General features: G+C 43.3%; 1 protein-coding gene across 12 annotated transcripts in view; it reads right to left on the bottom strand.

Annotated features, from left to right (window-relative positions):
• PRRC2C (proline rich coiled-coil 2C) overlaps positions 1 to 23686 on the bottom strand; it is a 133824-nt gene that overhangs the window by 61833 nt on the left and 48305 nt on the right. For 8 of the 12 annotated variants that reach the window (XM_045026659.1, XM_045026667.1, XM_045026662.1 and 5 more), the window contains exons 6-20: positions 21067 to 21308; positions 20269 to 20348; positions 18328 to 18458; positions 18150 to 18240; positions 17692 to 17839; positions 16449 to 16529; positions 14023 to 14608; positions 12775 to 12947; positions 11757 to 12000; positions 8362 to 8575; positions 5076 to 7421; positions 3040 to 3248; positions 2121 to 2275; positions 829 to 1174; positions 213 to 298 (exon numbers count right to left, since the gene is read on the bottom strand). In XM_045026659.1, coding sequence (XP_044882594.1) covers positions 213 to 298; positions 829 to 1174; positions 2121 to 2275; positions 3040 to 3248; positions 5076 to 7421; positions 8362 to 8575; positions 11757 to 12000; positions 12775 to 12947; positions 14023 to 14608; positions 16449 to 16529; positions 17692 to 17839; positions 18150 to 18240; positions 18328 to 18458; positions 20269 to 20348; positions 21067 to 21308 — 5132 coding nt within the window. The remainder of the gene's footprint in view (positions 1 to 212; positions 299 to 828; positions 1175 to 2120; positions 2276 to 3039; positions 3249 to 5075; positions 7422 to 8361; positions 8576 to 11756; positions 12001 to 12774; positions 12948 to 14022; positions 14609 to 16448; positions 16530 to 17691; positions 17840 to 18149; positions 18241 to 18327; positions 18459 to 20268; positions 20349 to 21066; positions 21309 to 23686) is intronic. The other 4 variants (XM_045026660.1, XM_045026670.1, XM_045026671.1 and 1 more) reach the window with 1 other exon arrangement.

The following is a 23686-nucleotide window of genomic DNA, read 5'->3' as shown; positions in this document are numbered from 1 at the left end:
AAGAAGAGAGGGCTGCAAGTGGTAGGGAGCTAAACACCCAGTTACTACAAGAAAGACACTCTCACTCTGGAGGCAGGGAGCAACAAGGTGACTCCCAATCCTGGGTACTTTGAGAACTGTCACAATAATCTTATTTAATTTGTCCCACCACCTGCAAAATACAAATTGAGTTATCTTTAGATGTTCTTGATTGTTTTTAGTTTTATCCTTACCTCTGGAGACGTAGCTGATCCAAATGATGTCAAAGGCTTATTCCATGCACTGACTGAAGGGGGTTGTGGTGGACTAATGGGTCCCACTAAAAGTCCAGAGAAGATAGTGGAGTCAAAACCACAATTAATCCATGGTTATTTAGATTCATAAGTACACAACTGAATGGACAATGAAACTACAGCTACTTGATTTCACAGCGTGTTTGATTCCAGAACTTCATTTCAGCTTTTAACAGTAAGTCCCTTATTAAGTCAACCTTGATTGGCCTAATTAGCATATTTGGAAACATGCACAAATTTGGCAAAGAAGCCCATGTCTGAGACCAGTGGCAGTTGCTTACACACTGGGGATGCAGAATGTGGCGACTGCAGCAAAAAACTTACTCAACATTTTATAGAAGAGCTCTCTCATCTCAGGGAAGCTGGAAGACTATCGCTCAGCAGTCCTGCAGAACATTTCATAGCAGCATATTCTCTGTGGCATAGGAGAACTATACCTGCAGGCCAGGATGTTTGAGACCTCCAGAAACATCTCTCACCAACCCAAACCCTCCAACAACGTTTCTCTTCTATCCCTCCCAGGCCAAAAAAAAAAAAGTCAAAAGATGCCACTTACATTTCTTGGAGATGTCATTAACAACAGTTGTTGATGCCACTTTATTTTCCCATAATTCAGCTCCTAGAGCAGGATGGGACTGTGCGTTCTGCAGAGCTTTGCCTGTTGCTGTATATTCTGTGCTGCTTGTTCCTCCTGTTGTCTGGTTTTGAGGCTGAACTGAAGCCTGTGGCTGGCTTGGAGTCTGCGATGCACTCTGAGGCTGTACCTGTACTTGTGCCTGAGCTTGTACTTGCTGTGCTGCTGCTGCTGCTGCCGCCTGCTGTTGCTGCTTTTTTGCAAACCTGGGAGGAAGCTTGCAATTCTGACCTCTTCCTTTTTCACCTGAACTCTTTTTGGTCCAAATCTAAGAATAAAATTGACATTACAGAAGGCTAAGCCATTTAGAAAGTCTGTATTTTTCTGTCAGTTGCAGATAGGGTGACCAGACGTCCCGATAAAAACAGGACTGTCCCGATTGAGGAGTTTGTCCCATGTCCCGACCACAGTACAGTCGGGACGCCATTTGTCCCAATATTTTGTTTCCTGGTCTTCGGTGGCAATTCAGCGGAGAGTCCTTTAGTTGCGGACGGTCTTCGGCAGTATTTTGGCAGCGGGTGCTTCTGTCTTTGGCGGCAAGGTTTATTACCCGCCGCTGAAATACCTCCGAAGACCGTCTGTGACCGAAGGGCTCCCTGCCGAATTGCCACCGACCTCCCAGACGGGTGAGTGTAAAAAAAATAAGTAAATAAAAATCCCCCTCCCCCCCGGTGGTCCCGATAATTTTCCCTTAACATCTGGTAACCCTAGTTGCAGAGTATGGGAAAAAGACAAAGCAGGAATCTTGAACGTTTTTTCAGAGACTTTTTTTTCCTAATGTACTTTACCATTTGAATAATGAAAAAGTTAAACATATCCCATGTTTTTGGCCAAGAAATTTTCATATAGAATTGTGACAAAAAGGCTATTGCATAAACGCATAACAAAGCGTTTTTACTGTAAGCCCAAAAGCAAGCTTTCAAGTTAGTTACAGTAGCCGACATATTAGCTTTGAAATACCCAAATTATAGTGGCAGTGGGTATAGAAGGAGTAAGAGGGACAAGAGGAGAAACATAAGGGGAGGCAAGATGACCTACATAACTAAGGCTATACAATTTCAATTAAAAATTAACTAGAATACTGCAATTTGAATGGTGAAAAACAGTTGTGTGGAAACAGATTTTGCACTGCTGCATAGTCCTTAAAAAAAAAAATTTGCAAGTGTGTAACTGCTTGTAACAGGTGCAAAGGATGACATTCTTGATCAACATACCTGCACTGTTTGTTCTTCCTTCTTTCTGCGCTCCTCATCTTGCAAACGTTTTTGTTGTTTCTTTGACACCACTTCAGTAAAGCCATCATCATTCAAGTTAGATGGAAAGTCTTCAATTACTGTCACTTCAGGATGGTCATCAATGATCACAACACCTGCAGACGAACCAAAGATGTACATTTTTTCCTTCCATTTCAACAGTTTCAGACCCAATATTCAGAATTTTGGAATAAAAACGAATTCCACTAGTGCTGCATAGCTTCATACAATTGCAGCCGAAGATGACCATCCTAGTAATGTTCAAGTTCCCTCACGCAGACCATCCTTTTGCTGGTGGACTTCAAGAAAAAGGATTTAATACAAAAACCTTTAATTAATGGCTCTTCAAAGAGACACCATACTTTGTACAAAAAAGTTCCATAAAACGAAGAGCTAAAGAAAAACAGTTTGAGTAGTTTAAATAGAAAAATGATACATTCTGGACACTAACCGCAAACCTGTCGGTGTTATTTATTGCGTTTACAACAGTAACATCCTCTCCCATCTTCCATGTGCAAAGATACACAAAATACCTGATGCCAACACCAGGTGTGGAACGATTGAATGATAGCTTGAAAAAAGTTACAGGAATTAGACTGTACAAAAGAAGTGTCCCTCTTAAAATAGGTAATAACTATTTTACATATGTATACACAAATATAAAATTTTATTACCCATTTTTAAAAGGGATACATGCCACGGGACTGATTCATTGCTGCACAGGGGGTAGTGTCTGAATATTGGGATATAAACAGCCTTTAAAAAGTATGCACCAACTTTTCTTCTTTCCACAGTTCCCAAATATATCTAATTCCAGAAGGAGGAACGCTAATGTATAAATAGGTTTTTTTGGTTACCACACGTTTTCATCAACACATACTTGCATAGTTGTTGAGGTCAAATTGGGATAGAGCATCCACCTTCTCCTTGGGTTTCTTTGGACCTGGTTTGGGCTCATCCCTCTTTTTGCCACTGGCATCCTTGCAGGTCTTTTGCATTACAGCATTACCACCACCTTCTTCTTGATGCAAGGAATTACTGATGGTGGGATCTATAGCAGTCATGCTTCCTGCTTGGTCTTCAAATGGCCTACATCAGACAAAATTATAGACAGAACTAATCACCATCCCCAGAGTACCCTCAGAAACAGCAAAACAACATCTGTATGCACATCACATTACTGCGTTAAAAGCATCTACTGTGCATCATCATTAGCTGGCTTTATTAGTTCCCCACTGAGGCTGCACCTACTAGTGATGCTTACAGATTTGGAACACAGATCAGTCAAAAAGTCAACACGCACAGTAGACGCTTTAGCCATCTAGGTGTAAGGATTGCTAATAGGTGCAGCCTCAATAGGAAACTAATAACTCAGTAGCCATACAACTTAGCCAGCTAATGATGATGCACAGTAGCCCCTTTAGCCATATAGAGAAGGTACAACATTTTCATTTCAACTGCCATTCTTTCACCACACTGAATAAGTGAATGACCCATATCCAACCCAAATGTGAAGCTAAAACCTCCACTGAAAAGTTGCTGTGTAACACCACAGAAATTTGTAGACTTTGCAATATATGCTCCATATTTAATTGGGTTTGGTATAACTGCAGCATGGACTTATTGATATGTTAGTAACAACTACTGCAGCCAGTTGCAGGCCAGTGGAAAAATTACAGAATTCTGCCTTTTTGTTGTTGAACACTGGAAATCCTTTAAATATTATATAAAAGCTTTTTCAAAGTTTTATAATGGAAGGACCAACAGCTTAGAATATTCAGAAGAAGTTTTCAAGACAGGGCATTGCTAAAGTAGCCAAGTTTTCAATGGGAGTTCAGCAGCCCACTCCATAGCACTCTCTAATCTGGTGCAGAAGATGCTGTCAAACCATCATGCAGTTGCTACAAGGCATGAGAAACCAATCCCAGAGACGACGGGCAGGCTTCAATCGGATCAGCATGTAGAGGTAAGCATAACAATTTCATTTCTAATACTGAGCAACATGCCCAAGTGGAGCTGAAAAATTCTCCTTAACTGGAGAGTACATACTTCATTTAGTTAATTGATTTTCTACTAGAAATTGAGATGGGAGTCCTGATGGGATAAATACAGTGAAAGGATTAAAGCAATAGAGTTGTGATTTAAATCAACTGGATTATGTTTAATGCTAAGTTTCATGGGGATGAATGTAGTTTACACCTGTGACAACACGTGGGGGAGGGATAGCTCAGTGGTTTGAGCATTGGCCTGCTAAACCCAGGGTTGTGAGTTCAATCCTTGAGGGGGCCACATAGGGATCTGGGGCAAAAATTGGTCCTGCTAGTGAAGGCAGGGGGCTGGATTCAACGACCTTTCAAGGTCCCTTCCAGTTCTAGGAGATTGGTATATCTCCAACTATTATTATATTATAACAGAGTTGGCATTTTTCTGCCAGAGTGTTTTAGAATCATAGAATATCAGGGTTGGAAGGGACCTCAGGAGGTCATCTAGTCCAATCCCCTGCTCAAAGCAGGACCAGTCCCCAGACAGATTTTTACCCCAGTTCCCTAAATGGCCCCCTCAAGGATTGAACTCACAACCCTGGGTTTAGCAGGCCAATGCTCAAACAAACCACTGAGCTATCCCTTCCCCCTTTAACATGGTACACTGATAATGGAAAGCTCTGTTCTTTTCCCCTTCACTCTCACAGGCTTGAAGTAATTCAGATGAAAGCTTCCTTTCTGTACAAAAGGCCCAAAACAAAAGCCCAGCATTGAGGAACCGTCTGACACTAGCCTCCACTGACCATGGTTATGAACCTTACAGATTATGAATGGCTATGCAATCTGCAACAGGAAATTAGTGAATGTTAGTGCCTTTTGTATTTGTACAGTAACTATATATTGTGGGTGCTACTGGAAACAAATAGATACTTACCCTCGTTTTCCACTTCTTAATGGAGGACCACTCCGCCTTTCACTCCTAGGCCCCGAGAAATTCCTTCCAGCCTTTGGTGGCCCATTGTTGCCACGGCGATTCTGGCGATCTATTCCAGGCCGCTGACTAGAGAAACTTCGCTTAGATATTTCTCTTTTTGGAGCTACGGCATTTTCTCCTGCTTTGGCAACTACCTGTGTGGTCACATCTGCCATTTTTTTTTCATCCCTCTCTCGCCTCTCATTGAAGTCACTACTTTCAGAGGCAGTTTCCCATTCTTCATTTGCCTGGTCTGAAGAATTTTGATTGGACAAGTCTGGTGTCTTACTCCCTGAAATATCCAAAGCAGTGCTGGATGCTTCATTAACTGCATTAACAACTGTAGCACTTATTGATGAGCTAGGTGCTCCTTCATTTATTTTTGATGCAGCTTCCCTTTCTTTTAGGCGTCTAAAGCGTGGTGGTTTATCTTGCCTTGGTGGTCGTGCAGGCCTTTGCCTTCGAGGCCTCTCTCTAGTTGGATCAAACTTCCTCTCAAATTTTGGAGGTCTCTTATCAATAGGCACAGGACCATAGTGTTCATGTCTTCTTGGTGGCTCCTCCTCTTCTGGTTTAATAGTCTCTATTTGCCTTGGATTCCACTGACTGTCTCTATAGCCTGGCCTCCTTAATGTAGATGGTCGTGGTGGGCGCCCACCTGGATCCCTACCACCACGTCTATACATTCCCCCTCTGCCACGTCTTGAAGGTTCTCCTTTAGGAAGGAATCCTGGTTTTGGTTTATTCTCCTCCTCCCTGATATAAGTTTTCTCTAGGGATCTATTGTCAACTCTAACATTGTTTTCAGGTTTGAAAGACAGCAGAGGCTTTGGAGGTTTCTTGCCATCAGCTCTCTCCTCTCTCTTTGGGTGTTTACCTTTGCTTAAACTGTCTTTGTCTGAAAGAAGAGTATCACTAGCACTTTCGTGAACTTCGCTGTCAGAATCAGTTTCTGAACCTCGCTGTCTTCGCCGTTTGGGGACTATTTCAAAATCAGAACTCTCACTACGAGTTTCACTTTCTTCTCTCTGTCTAAGAGGCCCCAAAGGCACATGGTCTGCCCTAGGCTTAGTGTCTCTATAATGTGGACAGTCCCTATTATGGCCTCTACCTCCCCGTCCTCGTCCTCCATAAGAACCTCTGTAGCTGCGACCCCTAGAATAATACTCTCCACGGCCTCTGCCCCTATATCCCTGATCTGGGAACCAGTCTCTATCCCGAGCCTCTTTCCAGTATGTTCTGGGTGGTAAACCAGGTTCTCTCTTTACTGGCCTGGTTTCTAGGCGAGGTTTCTCTACAATATGTTCTTTGCCAACAGCTCTCTCTGGTTGTTTTTCTTCCTTAATTGTGTTAACAGGTTGCTGAACAGGTGGTGGCTGGACTGCAGGTGATGGCTGCTGAACAGTAGGTTGCTGAACAGGTGAAGGCTGCTGGACCGCAGATGAAGGCTGCTGAACCGCAGGTAAAGGCTTCTGGGCAGCAGATTTAATGGCAGACTCAAGTTGACTGCTATCTGTACTTTCTGAAATCTGAGCCGTATCTTGTGGTATCTTTTTAGCTAAAGAAGCACTGTCTGGGGCGGACTTTTCTGGCTCTGACTGGGGAGGTGACAGTTGTGCCTGCTCCTTCTTTTCTGTCTTTTCAGACTTGCCAGCTTTCTCATTAGCCAGCTTTTCTCCTTCCTTTTCCTTCCTCTGCTCACGTTCTTCCCTCTGCTCACGCTCTTCTTTCATATCTCGAAGAACAGGTTTTTTAATAGGGCCAGATCTTCTTACTGGTCTATCGCTACCTTCTTCTCTTCTGCCATAGCCTGGCCTGGGACCCCATCTGGTTTCAGATTTAGGCTTGAAAGGTTTTTCAGATTTTGGCCCCTCTGATGTTCTATTACTCATGAAACCTTCTTTTTTTGGTTTAATCTCTGGTCTTTCTGCTGTCTCAGCATATCTACTACTTACTTTAGGGACATTTGGTATTGTCTCATTCTTTTGCTCTTCTGATTTTAGAGAATGACTTGAACCATGGGAAATGCTTCTCTTCAAAGCAGAATGACTCTCTCCTACAGGTACCAGCTCTTCCTGAGAGCTGTGTGCAATGTTCTCATCAGCTACTTCAAAGCTAACTGCTGCATTAGGCTTGTCAGTTTGGAGAGGTTGTACATCTTCCAAAGGCCTGCTTGGGAATTTTTGTACATCCACCTCACTTGGTTCTCTAAAGAAGTCTGTCTTTTGTTGAGAATCCAACTGGTTGTGTTCTACTGGGTAAGCAGTGGTAACAGCAATTTGTTCTTCTTCCAAATGTGCTTCAGGCCTAAGTGAAGAAACAATTAAGTAAGTTTCTAATGGAACAAAGTTTAATTTAACCATATTTACAACTGGATTCTCTAACATCCCTGTAACATGTTAAAGGACTTTTGCCTCATCTACGGAAGTTTTAAGCGGAGGAACAAGGTATCTGTCATGGTTTGAGGGAATCTATTATTGTTAACAGTTAAGTCAAAACTTTGAATGAGCCAGCATATTAGTAAATTATCATCACAAGTACTACATCAGTTCAATGTAAGTAAAAGTAATGACTGGGGTCACATTTAAGGAAGTGTCAACAGAAGCTCAGAGGCTGACTGAATAAGGATCAAAATAACCATCTGACCATCTTATAAGCAGTTTTATTTTCATAGTTAACTATTTATCAGTGTGAAGTGGACTCTAGCTCTTCAAGGTGGAGACCACATGCAGAGTGTCCTGCCTGATTCCTGAAACATGGGACTGTATCAGTTCCCTCTACTTGTACCTGCAAACCCCACCCCCCCAATAACTAAGCCAATCTCCATCTATTAAGGATTAGGATGAGACATTCATGGGGCCAGATTACTTCATATCCGCCTACTATGGGGTTCTTGGGATACTGTCAGAGACAGGATACTAGATTAGATGGCTCAAACCTGTTGTCCAATATAGCAATGCCAATGCACACACAATTGTTCAGTCACAGAACCATTGAGCTAGGTATGGACTCTTCCTTGCATCTTCCTTAAAACCATACCTGTCAGCCAGATGCCATAAAGCACAGCTGGTTAAATTTAATAACTCACATGTCCCTAAGTCATCCATACCCATTCCCTTGGTAGCAACAACTAATCACGAACACTGACTAATTCATAGTTGCAAGTGTGGCCTACATATCTAAACAAACATAGAAGTCTGGCTGACATGAGTGGCACGTGGAAATACACAAATCAGGCAGGGCTCACCTCAAATCCTCAGGCTCTTCTAGCACTTTAGGAGGAGCACTACCTTGTTGAGGTTCTGCATGGGGATAAGGATCTGAACCCCACATCATGCGGGGCTCTGACAGTGGTACAGTATGTTCTCTTGCTGATCGAGCAATATGTTCGAATGAATCTGAACCAGTTCCTGACCCTTCCATCTGGTCTCTTCTCATTAATGGTTTGGGAGGCATAATTCCTATGATCAAGAGAGTCAAGTTAAACAGTTGAAATTAATGGCTCAAAATACAATAATTATTGTGACACAGGGCCAGAAAAGGTTACACAGCTAGTAGACTAATTGACCCAGAGTCAACTTTTAGAAGTATATTAGTAGATAATGTTCATGTTTTGTGTGTTTACATAACTAGTTAGAGGTTGACAATGTAATCAAACAGTTCCTGTCTATCACTGTATTCTGTTATTCAGAGATCAAAAGGAGATATTAACATTTAAATCAATTGTGAATGTAATGATTTCATAGTCTTAGTTTCTCTTTGAAGTATGTAACAACTACCTGTAAATGGCAGGAGATAGGCTATTGCCTTATGTTAATCCATGTAGCTAATTACTGGTGATGCTTAGGAAATAGGAGGTTACTTCAAAGACACTATTCTTCACTCAAGGAACACCTGCCATCAAGAGGCTGACAGTAGTCTGCAAGGGGTCTATAAAGACTCTTGGGCCCTGATCCTTATCATCTTAGATCTGCTCAAGCTTCATCAGGGGGAAATTTTAGTTGCAAGACTGAGGTCTCCAGTCCCATCTGGAACACTCTTACCGTATTTTCCGGCGTATAAGACGACTGGGCGTATAAGACGACCCCCTAATTTTCCAGTTAAAACATAGGTTTTGGCCTATACTCGCCGTATAAGACTACCCCCCTTCCGAGGCTGAAGGACCCACCACCGAAGACCCGGTAGGGAACCGCCCAGTGAGTACACCCCCCACCCATGTCCTGCCCCCCCTCAGAAACCACAACCCATAACCCCCCCTGCCCTGCTCCTTGTCCCCTGACCACTCCTTCCCAAGACCCCCAACCCTAACTCCCCCCCAGGACCCCACCCCCTGCCAAACTTGCCCCGCTCCCTGTCCCCTGACTGCCCCGACTCCATCCACCACCATCCCAACAGACCCCAGGAACTCCCACGCGGCACCTACCCAACCCCCCCTTCCCCATCCCCTGTCTGCCCCCCCAGAACCTCTGCCCGATCCAACCCCTCCTCCCCCGCCCCAGTCCTGGCCCTGGCCTCTTACCCCTGCCAGGGGCCAGGGCCGGCGCCGCAGCCGGGGGGCCCGGCTCCCCGGGCCCGGCCGGCGCCGCAGCCGGAGCCGCGGGGCCCGACTCCCCTGGCCGGGCCCGAGCCGCAGCCGCGGGGCCTGAGCTGGGCCAGGTCTGAGCCGCGCAGGCGGGACCAGTCCGAGCCGGGGGTGCTTGGCTGGGACCGGGCTGGGGCGCTCGGCCAGGGCCAGGAGGAGCCGTCCTGCCCCCTCCCCCACACGCCCGGCTTACCTGCCTGCTCCTTTTTTCAGGCTTCCCGCGAACATTTGATTCGCGGGAAGCCGGGGAAGGGGAGGAGAAGGAGGGCGGAGCGTTCACGGGAGCGGTGTCATCTATTAAGCCTGCTCGGATTGGCGAGTCAGAGAGGCGGGCTATTACAACCTTTGCCAATCCGAGCAGGCTTTGTATGCATTAATAGGAATACACCAGTGAGACCCCTCCCAGGATTGGCTCAGCCGAAGCGGTTTATACCCGGCGTATAAGACGACCCCCGATTTTTGGGGGTTGTTTTTTAGTTTAAAAAGTCGTCTTATACGCCGGAAAATACGGTATATTGGATATTTGGGCACTGGTCTATAACCTAATGAACTGATTCTGGGATGGACTCTTTCCAACTCTAAAGCTCACCATCTCTACTATGAAACTGAGGTAAGAACTCTATTCAAGTCTGTATGTATAATAATCTTTTAACCAATACTCTTTCTTCTTTCTTAATAAACCTTAGTTTTAGTTAATAAGAACTGGCTGTAAGCGTGTATTTGGGTAAGATCTGAAATAGACATTAACTTGGTGGGTAATGTGTCTGATCCTTCAGGATTGGTAGAACATTTTTCATATGATGAATAAGATCTTAAGGGTAACCAGTAAGGTACTGCAGAAGCTGTTTTGTTGCTGGCTTGGGGAATCTAAGTATTAGAATAACCACTAGTTTGGGGGATTGTCTGCCCTAAATGAGCTCTCTCAGCATGGCATCCCTGGAACCCCAGTCACAATTACATAAAATTTAAACTCTGGCTAAGCTGAAATAAATCAGCAGGATGATGAGCAGAGAACTCGAATACAGATGTCTCCTTCTGACATTTCCCCATCCAGTAAAGGGGCCGCAGGAGTCGCTCCCACCATACAGAATCTTCTGCTCATGTTCTTGCTGCCATTATTGGGCCTCTTGCCCTAGACATCCTCAATAGCAGCATCTAACAGCCTCTTCACTATTACACAGCAGCAGCAGGATATAGTAATCCGTTATTTAGGTATGGTTTACATTCAGTTCAAGTTTGGAAAGTATAAGGGCTAAAGTTTCACTTAAAGCTTTGGTTCTGCAGAAAGTGATGGGACTGGCCCAGGATAGGCTCCTAATCACCTTGGGCAAGAGGATTTTTCAAGCCTTCAATATCAAGAAATTAAGAGGGAAAGAATATTCTTGTTACATTACTTAGAACAGATATTTCTACCTTTGTATTGCTTCCCCAAATTCTCACCCACCCTGTGAAGGTCACACCACTTTCCCTTTTCTTTTTACATACCAGCTAGCTGGAGAGTCCCCTCTACCAGACCTGTGTTATCTTTAAATGCTAGCTTCAACAGGGATGCAAATGGCAATACTGGAAATTAAAAGCGTGTTCTGTGCTGAGATAACAGGCTGAAAACTTTGAAAATATTGCTGCAATGTTTCATAAGTGCTAGCATTTGATTGCTAGCATGCGAAAACTATGTATCCTAGCACTGTACACTATTCTGAAAAGTCTTAACCTGCATTACTCACATTTTCCACAAACTTGGGCCAGTTATGAGATGGGTGGCAATAGTGGTGAGGCTTATAGCAAAGCTTTTAACACAAAAATAACCAGTCACTACCACATCACTGTAATATAGTACCAAACTGTGGTTTCATTTTATAATCATGTATGGGAATGCAGTAAGATATAAGTATAGTGTACCATTTTTCTAATATTTCTGATATTTACACAGAAAAAAAATTTAGTACTTATGTACTGCTTGATGTTTCCAGTCAGTGGACAAACAGTGGGTTAGGGAAAGAATCTTCTACCGTTCAACAATACTGCGAGAACGTTCACTGAGAATGCAGGCTGGGTTTTACCTGGATGCATAGGAGGCATATCCATAGTAGGCCTTCCTGACATCATTCGTGGGTCCATGTAAGGCTGCATCATAAGCCACCGTGGATCAAAGCCCATAGAAGCTAAATGCTGAGGATGTGGCTGCATGGGTTGGTAAAGAGGTCTATGCTGGGGAGGAGGGACAGGACCACTGGAAGGTTGTGATGGAGCAGACTGTGGAAGCACCCCTTGCTGCTGCTGCCACTGTTGCTGTTTCATCTGTTCCTACAACATTACAGATATGCAACATTAAAAGAAGGCTCATTCATAATATGAAGTGACTTGCATGCCATTCATATAATCCTTGGAAACTAGAGATAAGAGCCAGTTATCTCCAGAAAAGGGTCTATCAGACTGCAGAATTAGTTAACTTAAGAACAAGGCACAATAATCCAGAATGTGTCAAATGCATGGGATAAATTGGAGTAACAAGATTAAGGGGGAAAACAGGAAACAGAACAAATAAAATTAAAACCCCCTCACCCCCAAATTAGCTACAAAGGCTGTATGGTTTTCAGTGAGAAGAAGGGCAGGGCAATCTGTTCTGTAATACAGAAATTTTGCAGGATATCTTTCAGGCAAGTTATTTTACAGATTTAATACTCAAAGGTATAAACATGTATGAATCCTTTAGAAAATACTGATTAAAATAACATTCTACAACCCCAACATTCTGCAAATACAGATCAATGGTCTCACACACAGCAACTGGTGTAAAAAAACCTATTACATTTTAACAACGCTTTTATTTTTGGCTCATTTGGACATCTTGCCTTCATGGAAAAAGGCAAATAAACTGCCTCTATAAAAGTATCCCTGCCAGTACTGCAGACAACAATACAAGACTGAAAACATTCTAGTATCTTTACGAAAGTTATCACCTAGTAATGAGTTTCATCTCCAGTGTGAGGATTAGGAGTCCCAAGATCAGACCTGTACTCCATTACTCACCGGTAAATAAGCCCTTTATTTTTTGATGCTAATGGATTGGTTGCTTACCTGTTGCCTCTGAAATCTCGGTGGCAGTGACTTCTGAAACTGTTTAGAGTAGCCTGAGGAAACAGCAGGTCGAGGCTGGGACCCTGAATCTGGCTCACTTTCATGAGCCACTTGTGAACTCTCTTTTTCATTCCGACTACTATCTTGTCTGGTAAAAACTGGCTGCTGTTCTGCTATAAAAATATTCCAAGTTAGTTTGCACCTACCAGATGTCATAAGCTAGTCTTCACTTTCACGTTAATCTGCCTATCAGATAGTCTATCTTAACTTTAAAAAGACATGGCTTTCTAAAATGAAAACACCCTGGATACTTATCAGTTTATTCTTTTAGTGTTCTGCTAGGCTAATTCTATTAATGGAAAAATAAAAAGGTTACGGGGTGAAATGAAAATTAGTCTGCTGGAGACCACAGATCAACAGCTACTAATTCATCACACATATGGAGTATAGTCTATTGTTTACCTAAGTAAACTGTGTAGCTAACCGCACTGCTGTTTATGTTGTAAAATTAATATACATGGGATTGCTATGCAGCCAAGTTTATGCTGACGTACAATTCAAGTTTTGAATTGCCTGACATTTTGATTGTGCAACCTATAGGCTGATTTACAATAATTTTGCACTTTAAAAAAAAGAAATTTGCCTGTGCTTAGTAAGAGCTGGTATGTAAATAGTCCCAATTAGGTGCTGAAGACCAAAATAAATGGTGGAAACTAGTGGATGCTCTCAGCACCTGAGGATGTGGGAGGATTAAGAAAAGAAGATAATTAGGTGCTTACGCTCACAATTTACTACATGTAATAGATTAAGTTTAAATGTGTACTTGTAGCAGCTTTTTTTTTGGGTGGGGTGGGGGAGGAAGAGGTGTTACTGTTCTGCAGTGCTGGATTAACAGAATAGTAACATCACCAAAACATCTGTTTACTTATACTATGCTGCCTGTATCTTGGCAAGACTGATGGCTTTTTCCTCCTCTTTATGAGAAGGAAGCTTAGATTTTGCACAATGCAGCAAAAATTGCAACGTGTGGGATTCACAATTTTTTCATGAATAACTCATTTTCCTGATGAAGTACAGCATTCAGGTCTGGGTCCTGAATCAATTAGTGAATTGGGGTTGCAATGTGCCCATGGCAATGTGTGCTGCATATGATCAAAGATAACTGTACAAATTAAAAATCCTAAATTGTATTAATCCCAGTGGTTCATTATTTTTAAAAAAGGACAGCTTATAACAATTCATACAAACCTTTCTCTTCCTTATTACTGCTGTTTTCACTTTCTTCTTGTTTTTCTACTATTACAGGTGCTAGCACTGGTTCTTGAGGCTCAGGCATCTCAGGCTCTGGTTTCTCTTCTGTTTTCTCCTCCTTTTCTCTTTCTTCTTTCTCCTTCTCCTGTTCCTTTGCTTTCTCCTCCTTTTCTCTCTCTTCTCTCTCCTTCTCCTGTTCCTTTGCTTTCTCCTCCTTTTCTCTCTCTTCTCTTTCCTTCTCCTGCTCCCTCTCCTTTTCTTTTTCCCTCTCCCTTTCTCTCTCCTTCTCCCTCTCCCTTTCCCTCTCCTTCTCCCTCTCCTTCAGAGGGTCCTCCCGGGATGGTTTGGTCATGCAGCCAAATTTCTCATTTAACCGTTTTAGCTTCTCAGCACAAGCTGCTTTTCTTTGTTCTTCCATTCTTCGCTCCTCCTCCTCTCGCCGCTTACGGGCTCTCTCCACTGCTGCTGAAATTTCTGCTTGTTGTCTTCGTCTCTGCTTCCAAATTTCATCTTCATCTGGTGCCAGTTTAGGAGGTAAGGGGCCCTGTCTTCCAGGTCCTGTCTGGCGATCTGGAGGTGGATGCTGTAACATTAATATAAGTAATGTAGTACATATCAAGCAAACCTTTAGTATTCAAATCACCTGGCTATATATAACAATATGCAGAAATCATTATTTGGCTGGTACCTTAAAAACAGAAGAATCCAACCCGTGAGTTGCTAGCAGGTTTGTGGGGCATAAGCCTGGTCTTAATTTCCTGCTGTAATTCAAGTCTATTAACTGGTGCTCATTTTTTCTGCTTTTAGGGCAGTGGTTTTCAAACTTTTGTACTAGTGACCCCTTTCACATAGCAAGTCTCTGAATGTGACCTTCCTTATAAATTAAAAATACTTAATATATTCTAAATGCTGGAGGCAAAGCAGGGTTTGGGGTGGAGGCCGACAGCTCGCGATCCCCCCATGTAATAACCTCACAACCCCCTGAGAGCAGTGACTGCTACTTGTGAAATCAGGAAGAGCAGGAAGTAATGTTTGAGAATCCCTGAACCTCCACTCACTCTTGCAGCAAGAATTGGAGACATGGAGCTGTTCCACCACTCCTAGCAGCTGGGAAGAGGGTGTGGATGAAAAAGACAGGAAAAGAATTTTACCACTGTCAGAAGTTCCCTCAAGAACCTCAGGAGTTATTAGATTCTGGGACCCATGACCAAACCCAGGGTTGAGAGTTCAATCATTGAGGAGGCCATCTAGGGAACTGGGGTAAAATTCTGTCTGGGGATTGGTCCTGCTTTGAGCAGGGGGTTGGACTAGATGACCTCCTGAGGTCCCTTCCAACCCTAATATTCTATGATTCTAGAGAAAAGTTGAGAATTATTGCCTTAAAAGTTTCAGCTGGTGCATTTAATTTATTTTGATACCCGCTCTCACAAATTTTTACTCTTAGCCATCTATTTTTAACAAAAATGTGGGTGTGTAAACCACAATGGGGGTGTTGAAAAAAACTGGATTCCATGTAACCTAACAAGCACTGTACTACAGAACTTGCTGGGGATCACCAGTGATTTTATTTCAGCTGAAAATAAATGAAGGTGTAGACATCTGAATAGAAAGAAAGGGAGATAAAGATTGGGCCTGGCCTTCTCCCGCAGCAACAGCCGTAAAACTGTGCAAAAGGCTGCCCCTGAAATCCCCTTTAGAAGTATATAAAATCCACAAAGCACCACTGGGGAAAAAATTCTAGGCAGAAGCCAGAGAAACTTAAGCCAACAGGAGCAGACACTGAAGCATCCTCAGCAGGGATTCTTAGACACTGATGCTGCCAGACTGCATTCTACAGTTTACACACTGGACATTATTTTCTCTGTGCTGACTGTTTGCTCTAATCCCTTCATGCCTTTTTTCCCCTCTCAATATCTTCACCTCAGCTGCACTCCACTCCTACTTTGAGACTCTTCTCCTTTCCCTTGGTATTCCATTGAGCTAGTCTCCACTTAAAGCTTCACCCACTAAATTAATCCCCGCCACCCATGTGTAAAAACTAACTATAGTGAAACATACAACATTTGCAAGCCACCACTCTGTTCCCTCTATTTTTGTGTTATATCCCTTTCCCTGAGCTTCTGTCTTGTCTATTTAAACTAAGATCTTTGGGGCAGGGACTGTCTATTACTTTACTTTGTAGAGTGTCTAGCAACAATTTTCAATTATTGGCAACTACAAGCTACTCTAATAGAAATAATAAATTCTGCATCATTCTTGTTGATCATCACACAAAATGCCCAATATTATTATAATCTTTCTTCCTTACAGGCGGAGCATACAGTCTGTTCATCCCCCCCTCAAATTCTCTCTGATACAGTTAAGCACTTGAGACTGAGAATCAAGATTCTCCAATGTAAATCAGATCTTCTGTCTTCTCCTACCTGTGTAGGAATAGATTTTGGATGAAGTGCAGAACTGCCCCTCTCATGTACAGAAGACTGTGCTGGTGTCAGACCCCGCTCCTATTGAACAAAGAAAACAGTGTTGGAGTAACTAGCTTGATGGAATGTATGGTCAGTCTTGCAGATCCTCTAAATAGAGACTGGTTTCCTGCTGCCTTTAACCATGTCAACGTGGACCATCTGCATTCAATTTAGATACAAATACAGAAGGGCAACAAAGTAGTTTTCACTTTTATGTTCAAGGGCTAAGTAACAGTCATATATCCAAGGAGCAGAATTTCGATTTAACACTGGAAAAAAATCCCATTGCTTTCTATCATTCAGATAAGTGACAATTCCTGAAAGATTTTAAGTGCTCCCCCCCCTTTTAAAATTAAATATATTTAAAGTAAAACTTGGATTAAGTAAGGTTTATTTGATGCACATTTCAGCCTTCCCTGTCTTCACTGTAACTGGTGAAAGGAATGGGGGAAAAGTTTACCTTTTCAGTGAAATTCTCAGACAAAGCCAGAACTTACTTCCCTGAAAAACAACACTAAAGAGTACATCTCCAGTTGGGACCTGGGCAGAACTTACATTATGCACTTGCAGATCAATCTGTGCTATGGGGTCAATTAAAAAATAGAAGCCCTGAAGTGCTGAGTTTCTACAGTATGCGTGTGTGTGTATGTCCGTCCGTCTGTCCAAGACAAGTTGCCTGGAAGGGCTCTATTTAGAAGCAAGCTGAGCAAAAGTTCTTTTCTCCCACTGGCCCAATCTAGCAGCAAGCTGTAACAGGCTCAAAGAAAGTTAAAAAATCTTGACAAACAGAGTGCAGTGAGAAGAACTAAAATGAAGTTTTTGATATCCATCAAAAAGCTTGAATTGGCTATTCAGGGAAAAACAAAACTTACTCCTGAAGTTTTGGAAAATGGAAGCATGTTGCAGATTGCACTTGCTGTTTTAGTTACAGAATTGACAATTTTTGGAGGACACAAAGCAGACCTACTCAGGTGGAGAGATGTCATGATATCTCAGTGGCTGCCACTGAGTAGTTACAATAAGGATAAAACAAACACAGTAAGTAAAAGTGACTTCATAGCACGCTGTGGTAACTTTGGTAAAAGCATATGTTTTAATGGCAATCACTTGAGACTTTCAAAGTGTCTAGGGAGGAAGAATGAGGAAGAATCCACAGAAAGGATTCTCAAGGCACGGGTAAGAGAAAATAAAAAAACCAAACCTGGTCAAACTGAGTGCTTTTGCCATAGGGACCTCTGGCGCCTGGTGACTGTGGAGGAGCCTGGGTAGAGGATTTACTGCTAGACCGTTCTTCTGCTTCTTTCTGTCCATCAGGGCTCTCAGAGTCTTTTGAAGGCATTTGTTCATCACTGCATATAAAAAGAGAAATCAAACCGAGGGTCTGTTTTGAGTACTTTCAGTAATACTTCTTTTCTCCCACTTTCTGCCATAGCTTTTTAGACTGCAAGCTCTACAGGGTAAGGACTGTCCTTTTACTACACGTACACATAGCATCTCACTCAAAACTGATTGTTTTGTGTTACATTAATGCCAGAAGACCCTAATCAATTCATCATTTGAGAAACTAAGTTGTCAGCACTGATGCTCCACTGAACTTTCCCAAAGAAGTTTTCCCACCTACACGTGTGGCAGCTCAGAAGGCTTGGAACATCAAATTACCTGCTTTCTCTTTTATCTTTCTGATTATTTCCTTGCTCATCATCATCACTGAAGTTCAACTGCTCGGTGTAATCTACCTCACTCTGAGCACCTATCATAGGAGCAAAAATTCAGATTAATATATTAAAAGTGTTCAGCATGCAAAGAGCAAGAGTCTTCATAGGTTCGATGTTCTCACCAGCCCAGCCTTCATCAGCCTCAGCATCCAGATTATCAAATTTATCAAGTTCCTTGAGTTCACTAGCACTAAGGATGGACGGACGCTCGACAGGTTCTGAGCACCAAGAGGGCCCTCTTCCCCGCGGGCCTCTAGAAGAAAGGAAGAATGCAAACAAAAAAAAATAAATCAGTTTATACAGCAATGTCTACTCTCCCCATGATAGCAACTAAGATCTTTGAAATCACTATATAAAAGGTTAATTTGTAGTTGAAAACTAAAGCAATAGGCTATTTTAAGTATACATTACTGCTTTTCCCTTATTAGCAGAGGCACAAAATTTATACTACTTAGCCATGTTTAGCACATTCTGTATTATTTTATGTATAATTACTGATGAAACAATCAGTTTTCATTATTTGTGAACATCTAAAGAAAAAGGAAGGAGGAATATTTCTGAATCAAGTAGCATTATAATGGGGAAAACTGAGTGAAAGGGCCCCCGTCTCCCTTCTTATTTGTGCATCTCACACAAAGCACCATTACATGGTCAGTAAATACTGTTTTGGTGTTTATAAATACTGTAAAAGGGTTCTCGAGATTGAAACTGTCATTCAGTGATTTTTTAATCTCTTGGAAGGGGAGAATGAAGTTTATATTGATAGTTTTTATATATTATACAATTTATATATGCTAGATCAGAGGTGGGTAAACTTTTTGGCCCAAGGGCCACATCTGGGAACAGAAATTATATGGCGGGCCATGAATGCCCACAAAATTGGGATTGGGGTGCGGGGGGGGGGGTGAGGGCTCTGTTTGGGGGTGCAGGCTCCGGGGTGCGGTCAGAAATGAAGAGTTCAGCGTGCAGGAGGGGGCTCCGGGATGATTTTGGGGTGTAGGAAGGTGCTCCGGGCTGGGATCAAGGGGTTCAGAGGGCGGGAGGGGGGGTCATGGCTGGGGCAGGGGGTTGGGGTGTGGGGGGAGGCTCAGAGGTACAGGCTCCGACCGGTGCTTACCTCAAGCGGCTCGCGGAAGCAGCGGCATGTCTCTTCTCTGGCTCCTATGCGGAGGTGTGGCCAGGCAGCTCTGCATGATGTCCTGTCCACAGGCACTGCTCCTGCAGCTCCCATTGGCCGTGGTTCCCGGCCAATGGGAGCTGTGGGGGCGGCGCTTGGGGCAAGGACAGTTTGCAGAGCAGAGCCCCCTAGCTGCCACTATGCGTAGGAGCTGGAGGGGGGCCATGCTGCTGCTTCTGGGAACTGCATAGAGCAGCCCCCAACCCTGCTCTCCAGCTGGAGTGGGGCAAGCCCCAGACCCCGCTCCACAGCGGGAGCTCGAGGGCTGGATAAAAACAGCTGGCAGGCCGAATGTGTCTCGCAGGCCATAGTTTGCCCACCCCTAGATTGAATATGTAGCCCTGCTTTTATCACACAAAACAAAGAGCTGCCCTTCTGGGTCAGATTAATGGTCCATCTAGCCCAGTATATGGTGTCCAACAATGGCCAGTACCAGAGATTCAGGGGGAGTATACAGAATAGGTCAGTTGGAAGCATTCATCCCATCTTCCCCCTCCCCGCTTCTGGCACTCAGAGCTTTAGAGTTGCATCCCTGACCATCTTGGCTAACAGATATATTGTGGGAAAGGGTAAAAAATACTTCTCTATTCACTTTTTCCACACCATTCATGATTTTATAGATCTCTCTCATATTTCCCCACAGTTGTCTCTTTTCTTAGCTGAACAACCCTAATCTTTTTAGTTTCTCCTCGTACAGAAGCCATTCTAAACTCCTGATCATCTTCAATGCTCTTCTCTGAATCTTTTCCAGATCCACTATACCCTTTCTGAGATGGACTGACCAGAACTGGACACAGTATTCAAGGTGTGGGCGCACCATGGTTTTACATAGTGACATATATTTGGTCACTACTCATGCAATTCTAGTATTTATGAAAGTTATTACCTGCTAGCCTCAGATGAAGTAGGGAACCTGCTGGGACCCTGCATTGCAGGATATGCCATTCTAGGATATTGATTAAACATCTAGGAAAGGAAGCCAAAAATTACCAAACTGGCTTTTAGATATAGGAAAAACTGATTTAAAAATATAGCTTCATTAGAACTGCCAATGCACTACTACAGAAGCCCTTATGAAAGAAAGAGATTCTGTCTTACAATCCAAGGAGACTGTTCACATTAAATAGTGTGTTGAGCTCACAAATTACAATTCCCTCACTTAAAGGTAGGTAGTTGCCCTGCATGACATTTTGAAACTGAAGACAGATGGAGCCATGACAGGGCTCCATATACATTAATGCTTGTAAGTGGCTATCAGCTGTGGCTGCACACCAGATTCTCTTTCCATAAGAAAGATGTGGTCTAATAAGAAGATCAGGCAGTATGAGACTAAATTACAAACCAAGTAACCTCCTGCCAGAAGGCTGGGGCTGGCTTTAATATGGCAATAGAACTTGCTCTTGGAAAAGGAGGTGTGCAAGCTTTCCCCTAGGAATAGCACCTATAAACCACCTTAATGGGAAGAGAAGAGGAAGAAAAACCCACACAGTCCCAAACACCTCTGTACAAAGATCAACAAAACAAGAGTTAACATTTTTTTTCTTGATTTGTGCACCATTTAGAAACCAAGCCAATAAGTGCTCCAAAGAAGGAATAAGATGTTTCAGGTTAACCACCTAATACTAGTATTCTTTTGATTCAACCACTCACACTGATACTTATATAAGATACAGAAGTTACTTACATAGGGTGGCATCATTGCTTTGTACTGGGAAGAGACAGCAGGTTGTTGCTGACCATTCAGCTTGGGCTGAGGTGGCTGTGCGACCCGAATATCCCTTTTCTCTGCTGCCTTGGGGACATCATTCTGTTCTACTGGTCCTGTTGCACTACCATCTTCTTGGCCAAGAGGCTTAACTTCTTGATCAGTTGGAGAATTTGGGGTGTTGAGATTCTTAACTCCACCTTCTCTCCAGCTAGCAACATCTGCATGGAAGGAACCAGTTGGGGAGAAAGACAAGCACAACTTTAAATAAGCTTCTGATTTGTAACAAAGTAAATTACACTTCTTATCCAATCGTTTTCTGTGATGTAGCAATACCAGTGCAAATGATGAACATGCCTTGTAGTCTGTCATTCAGGCAGGTGGCAGCCACTGCAGATAAAGGGATTGTTGGCTCCCATTCCTCCTCCTCTTCAGCCCATCTCCAGATTACTCTTCTCTGAGAACTTCCAGCAATGAAATTTAAACTGGCTAGCCTGCTCTACGCTCCATAGCTTATGGGATGACTTAGGAGGAGTATCTGTGCTGGTACTGATATAAAATTATTTTCCCCCAAGATCTCAGTGTGTAGATTAAGTAGATTGCTGTAGCAACAGGTCCCTGAAGAGACAGTGTCAAGTGGAAGCCATGGAGTAATTCACTTTTGAGTGGCACAGCTCAAAAGCCATGGAACGCAGAATGCTGTATGTAGAGTTTCTTCAGTTTTCTAGGCAGAATCCAAGTATCTAGAAGCTCCCAGACAGATTCCACCATCTGTTATACAAAGGGGTAGACAGGAAGCTCTAGCTATAAGAGCTGTCCTCAAAGGAGCATGGAAATCTAGCAAAAAATCCATGATGACTATGCAGTCGAAACTGAGACTGGAACATTAGACAGGCAAGGCAAATTTTCCTACTTTCTCTCACTCCTTGCTGGTTTATTCTTCACCCGCAAACCAGCTTAGATTCTGATCAAATACACTGCTTCAGTCAGAGGTACCAGTGGCGGGTGTACAGAAGACAGGCAGGAACAAAAAATGGAGATGTGAATGCTAAGGGAAGGGGGAGAATGGTTTAAAGGAGCCATGGAAGCCCAAATCCCTTTTTCTGACTACTACCTGCCTCAGGCCTGGTTTACACTACATTTAGGTCGACCTAAACTGCTTTACATCGACCTAATTATGTCAGTGTACACCCTACAGCCTTGTCCCATCAATTTAAGTGCCCTACTACACCAACATAATGGCTCCACCTCCATGAGAAGCATAGGGCTTATGCTGGTGTAGTTAGGATGATGCATCGTCTGTGTAGACACTGCATTCCTTACACCAGCTGTGAGGCTATGCTTTCATGGCTATGCTGAAGCTGTGAAATTGACAATAAAGTCTAACTCCCCAGCCAGACTGCTGCTAGGTCTCCGCTCCAAGCTGGCCTGCTACCCAGGCTCCTGGCTTGGGGTGCCGCCTGGACTCCCCATTAGCAGCCCTACTGCCCCCTGGGAGTTCGGCTGTATCGAGGCTTCTGGCTCCCCGCTTGCAGGCCAACTGCATCGAGGCTTCCTGCTGGGAGTACGGCTGTTGACGGACTCCGGGCGTGGATCTACCCATCAGAGGTGAGAAGCCCGGGTGGGAGGGGAAGCTGGCCCTGGCTCTTCAGTCAGTGGAAGCACTCTGGTGAGGGATGCACACCACTGACAGGAGGAGGGTAGTGTGGACATCAGCCACCACAATAATTACTGTGGTGGCTGCAAGACCACCTAACACAGGTCAACTTAAGATTGTAGTGTACTCAAGGCACTGTCATCTGCACAGGTGGCAGCTACACTAAAGAAAATATTTTCCATGATCATTTGATTGGGACAAGGATGATGAATTTTAGGTGGAGAAGAAATAGTCACTGTGTTTTCCTGTAAGGAACAGTATTGCTGGAATCAAAAGTGTGGTTCCCGATTCCCAGGCCCCAGCGGCTACACAGCTCTCTCATCTCAGAAGCAGTGTGTGAAAGCAACCTCCTGTAGGTGCTGTGTGGCCTTGATTTGTTCTGGCCACATTAGCTCTCTGCAGCTGAGAGAGGTTCAGCTTGTTAAAGTCTTAGAGTGTCTCAAACTTTCAAAGTACGGACCAAATCTTATCAGAAAGTATCTTGTAAACCAACTCTTCTCTCATTCACAGTTCTGCATACCACACTTCCTCCCATTTGTGCTTACGTAATCAGCCACCCTTTGGCAACTCCATGAACTGCTCATATGGTGAATATTATCAAAGTATTTTTATTTGTCATGACATTTAGCAACTAGAAATAAGAAGGTGCCAGCATCATTTGAATGTGACTAGCAAGTACTCTTTGGACCATGAGTGGACAGTTGACCACAGTTTGGGAACCTGTGAAGGGAACCATAGCCTAGGAATAAGGGAAATATTAATGTATCTTATTTCTATATGAAGACATTGTGCTGGAACAGAAGTGAAAGTGTGAAAATTTCCCCAGAGTAACCTCTCAGTAAAAGGTAAACACTGATACTGAAATAAGAAACACAAGGTTGTAGATTCAAAGAAAAGTAAAATGAGTAAACAAAAAAAAGCTGACAATATACTGAGGCAGAC

Source organism: Mauremys mutica, chromosome 8, assembly GCF_020497125.1.
Source record: "Mauremys mutica isolate MM-2020 ecotype Southern chromosome 8, ASM2049712v1, whole genome shotgun sequence".
Taxonomy (NCBI): domain Eukaryota; kingdom Metazoa; phylum Chordata; order Testudines; family Geoemydidae; genus Mauremys; species Mauremys mutica.
Note: the sequence above shows the minus strand (reverse complement) of the source record. Positions and strands in the feature narration are given on the sequence as shown.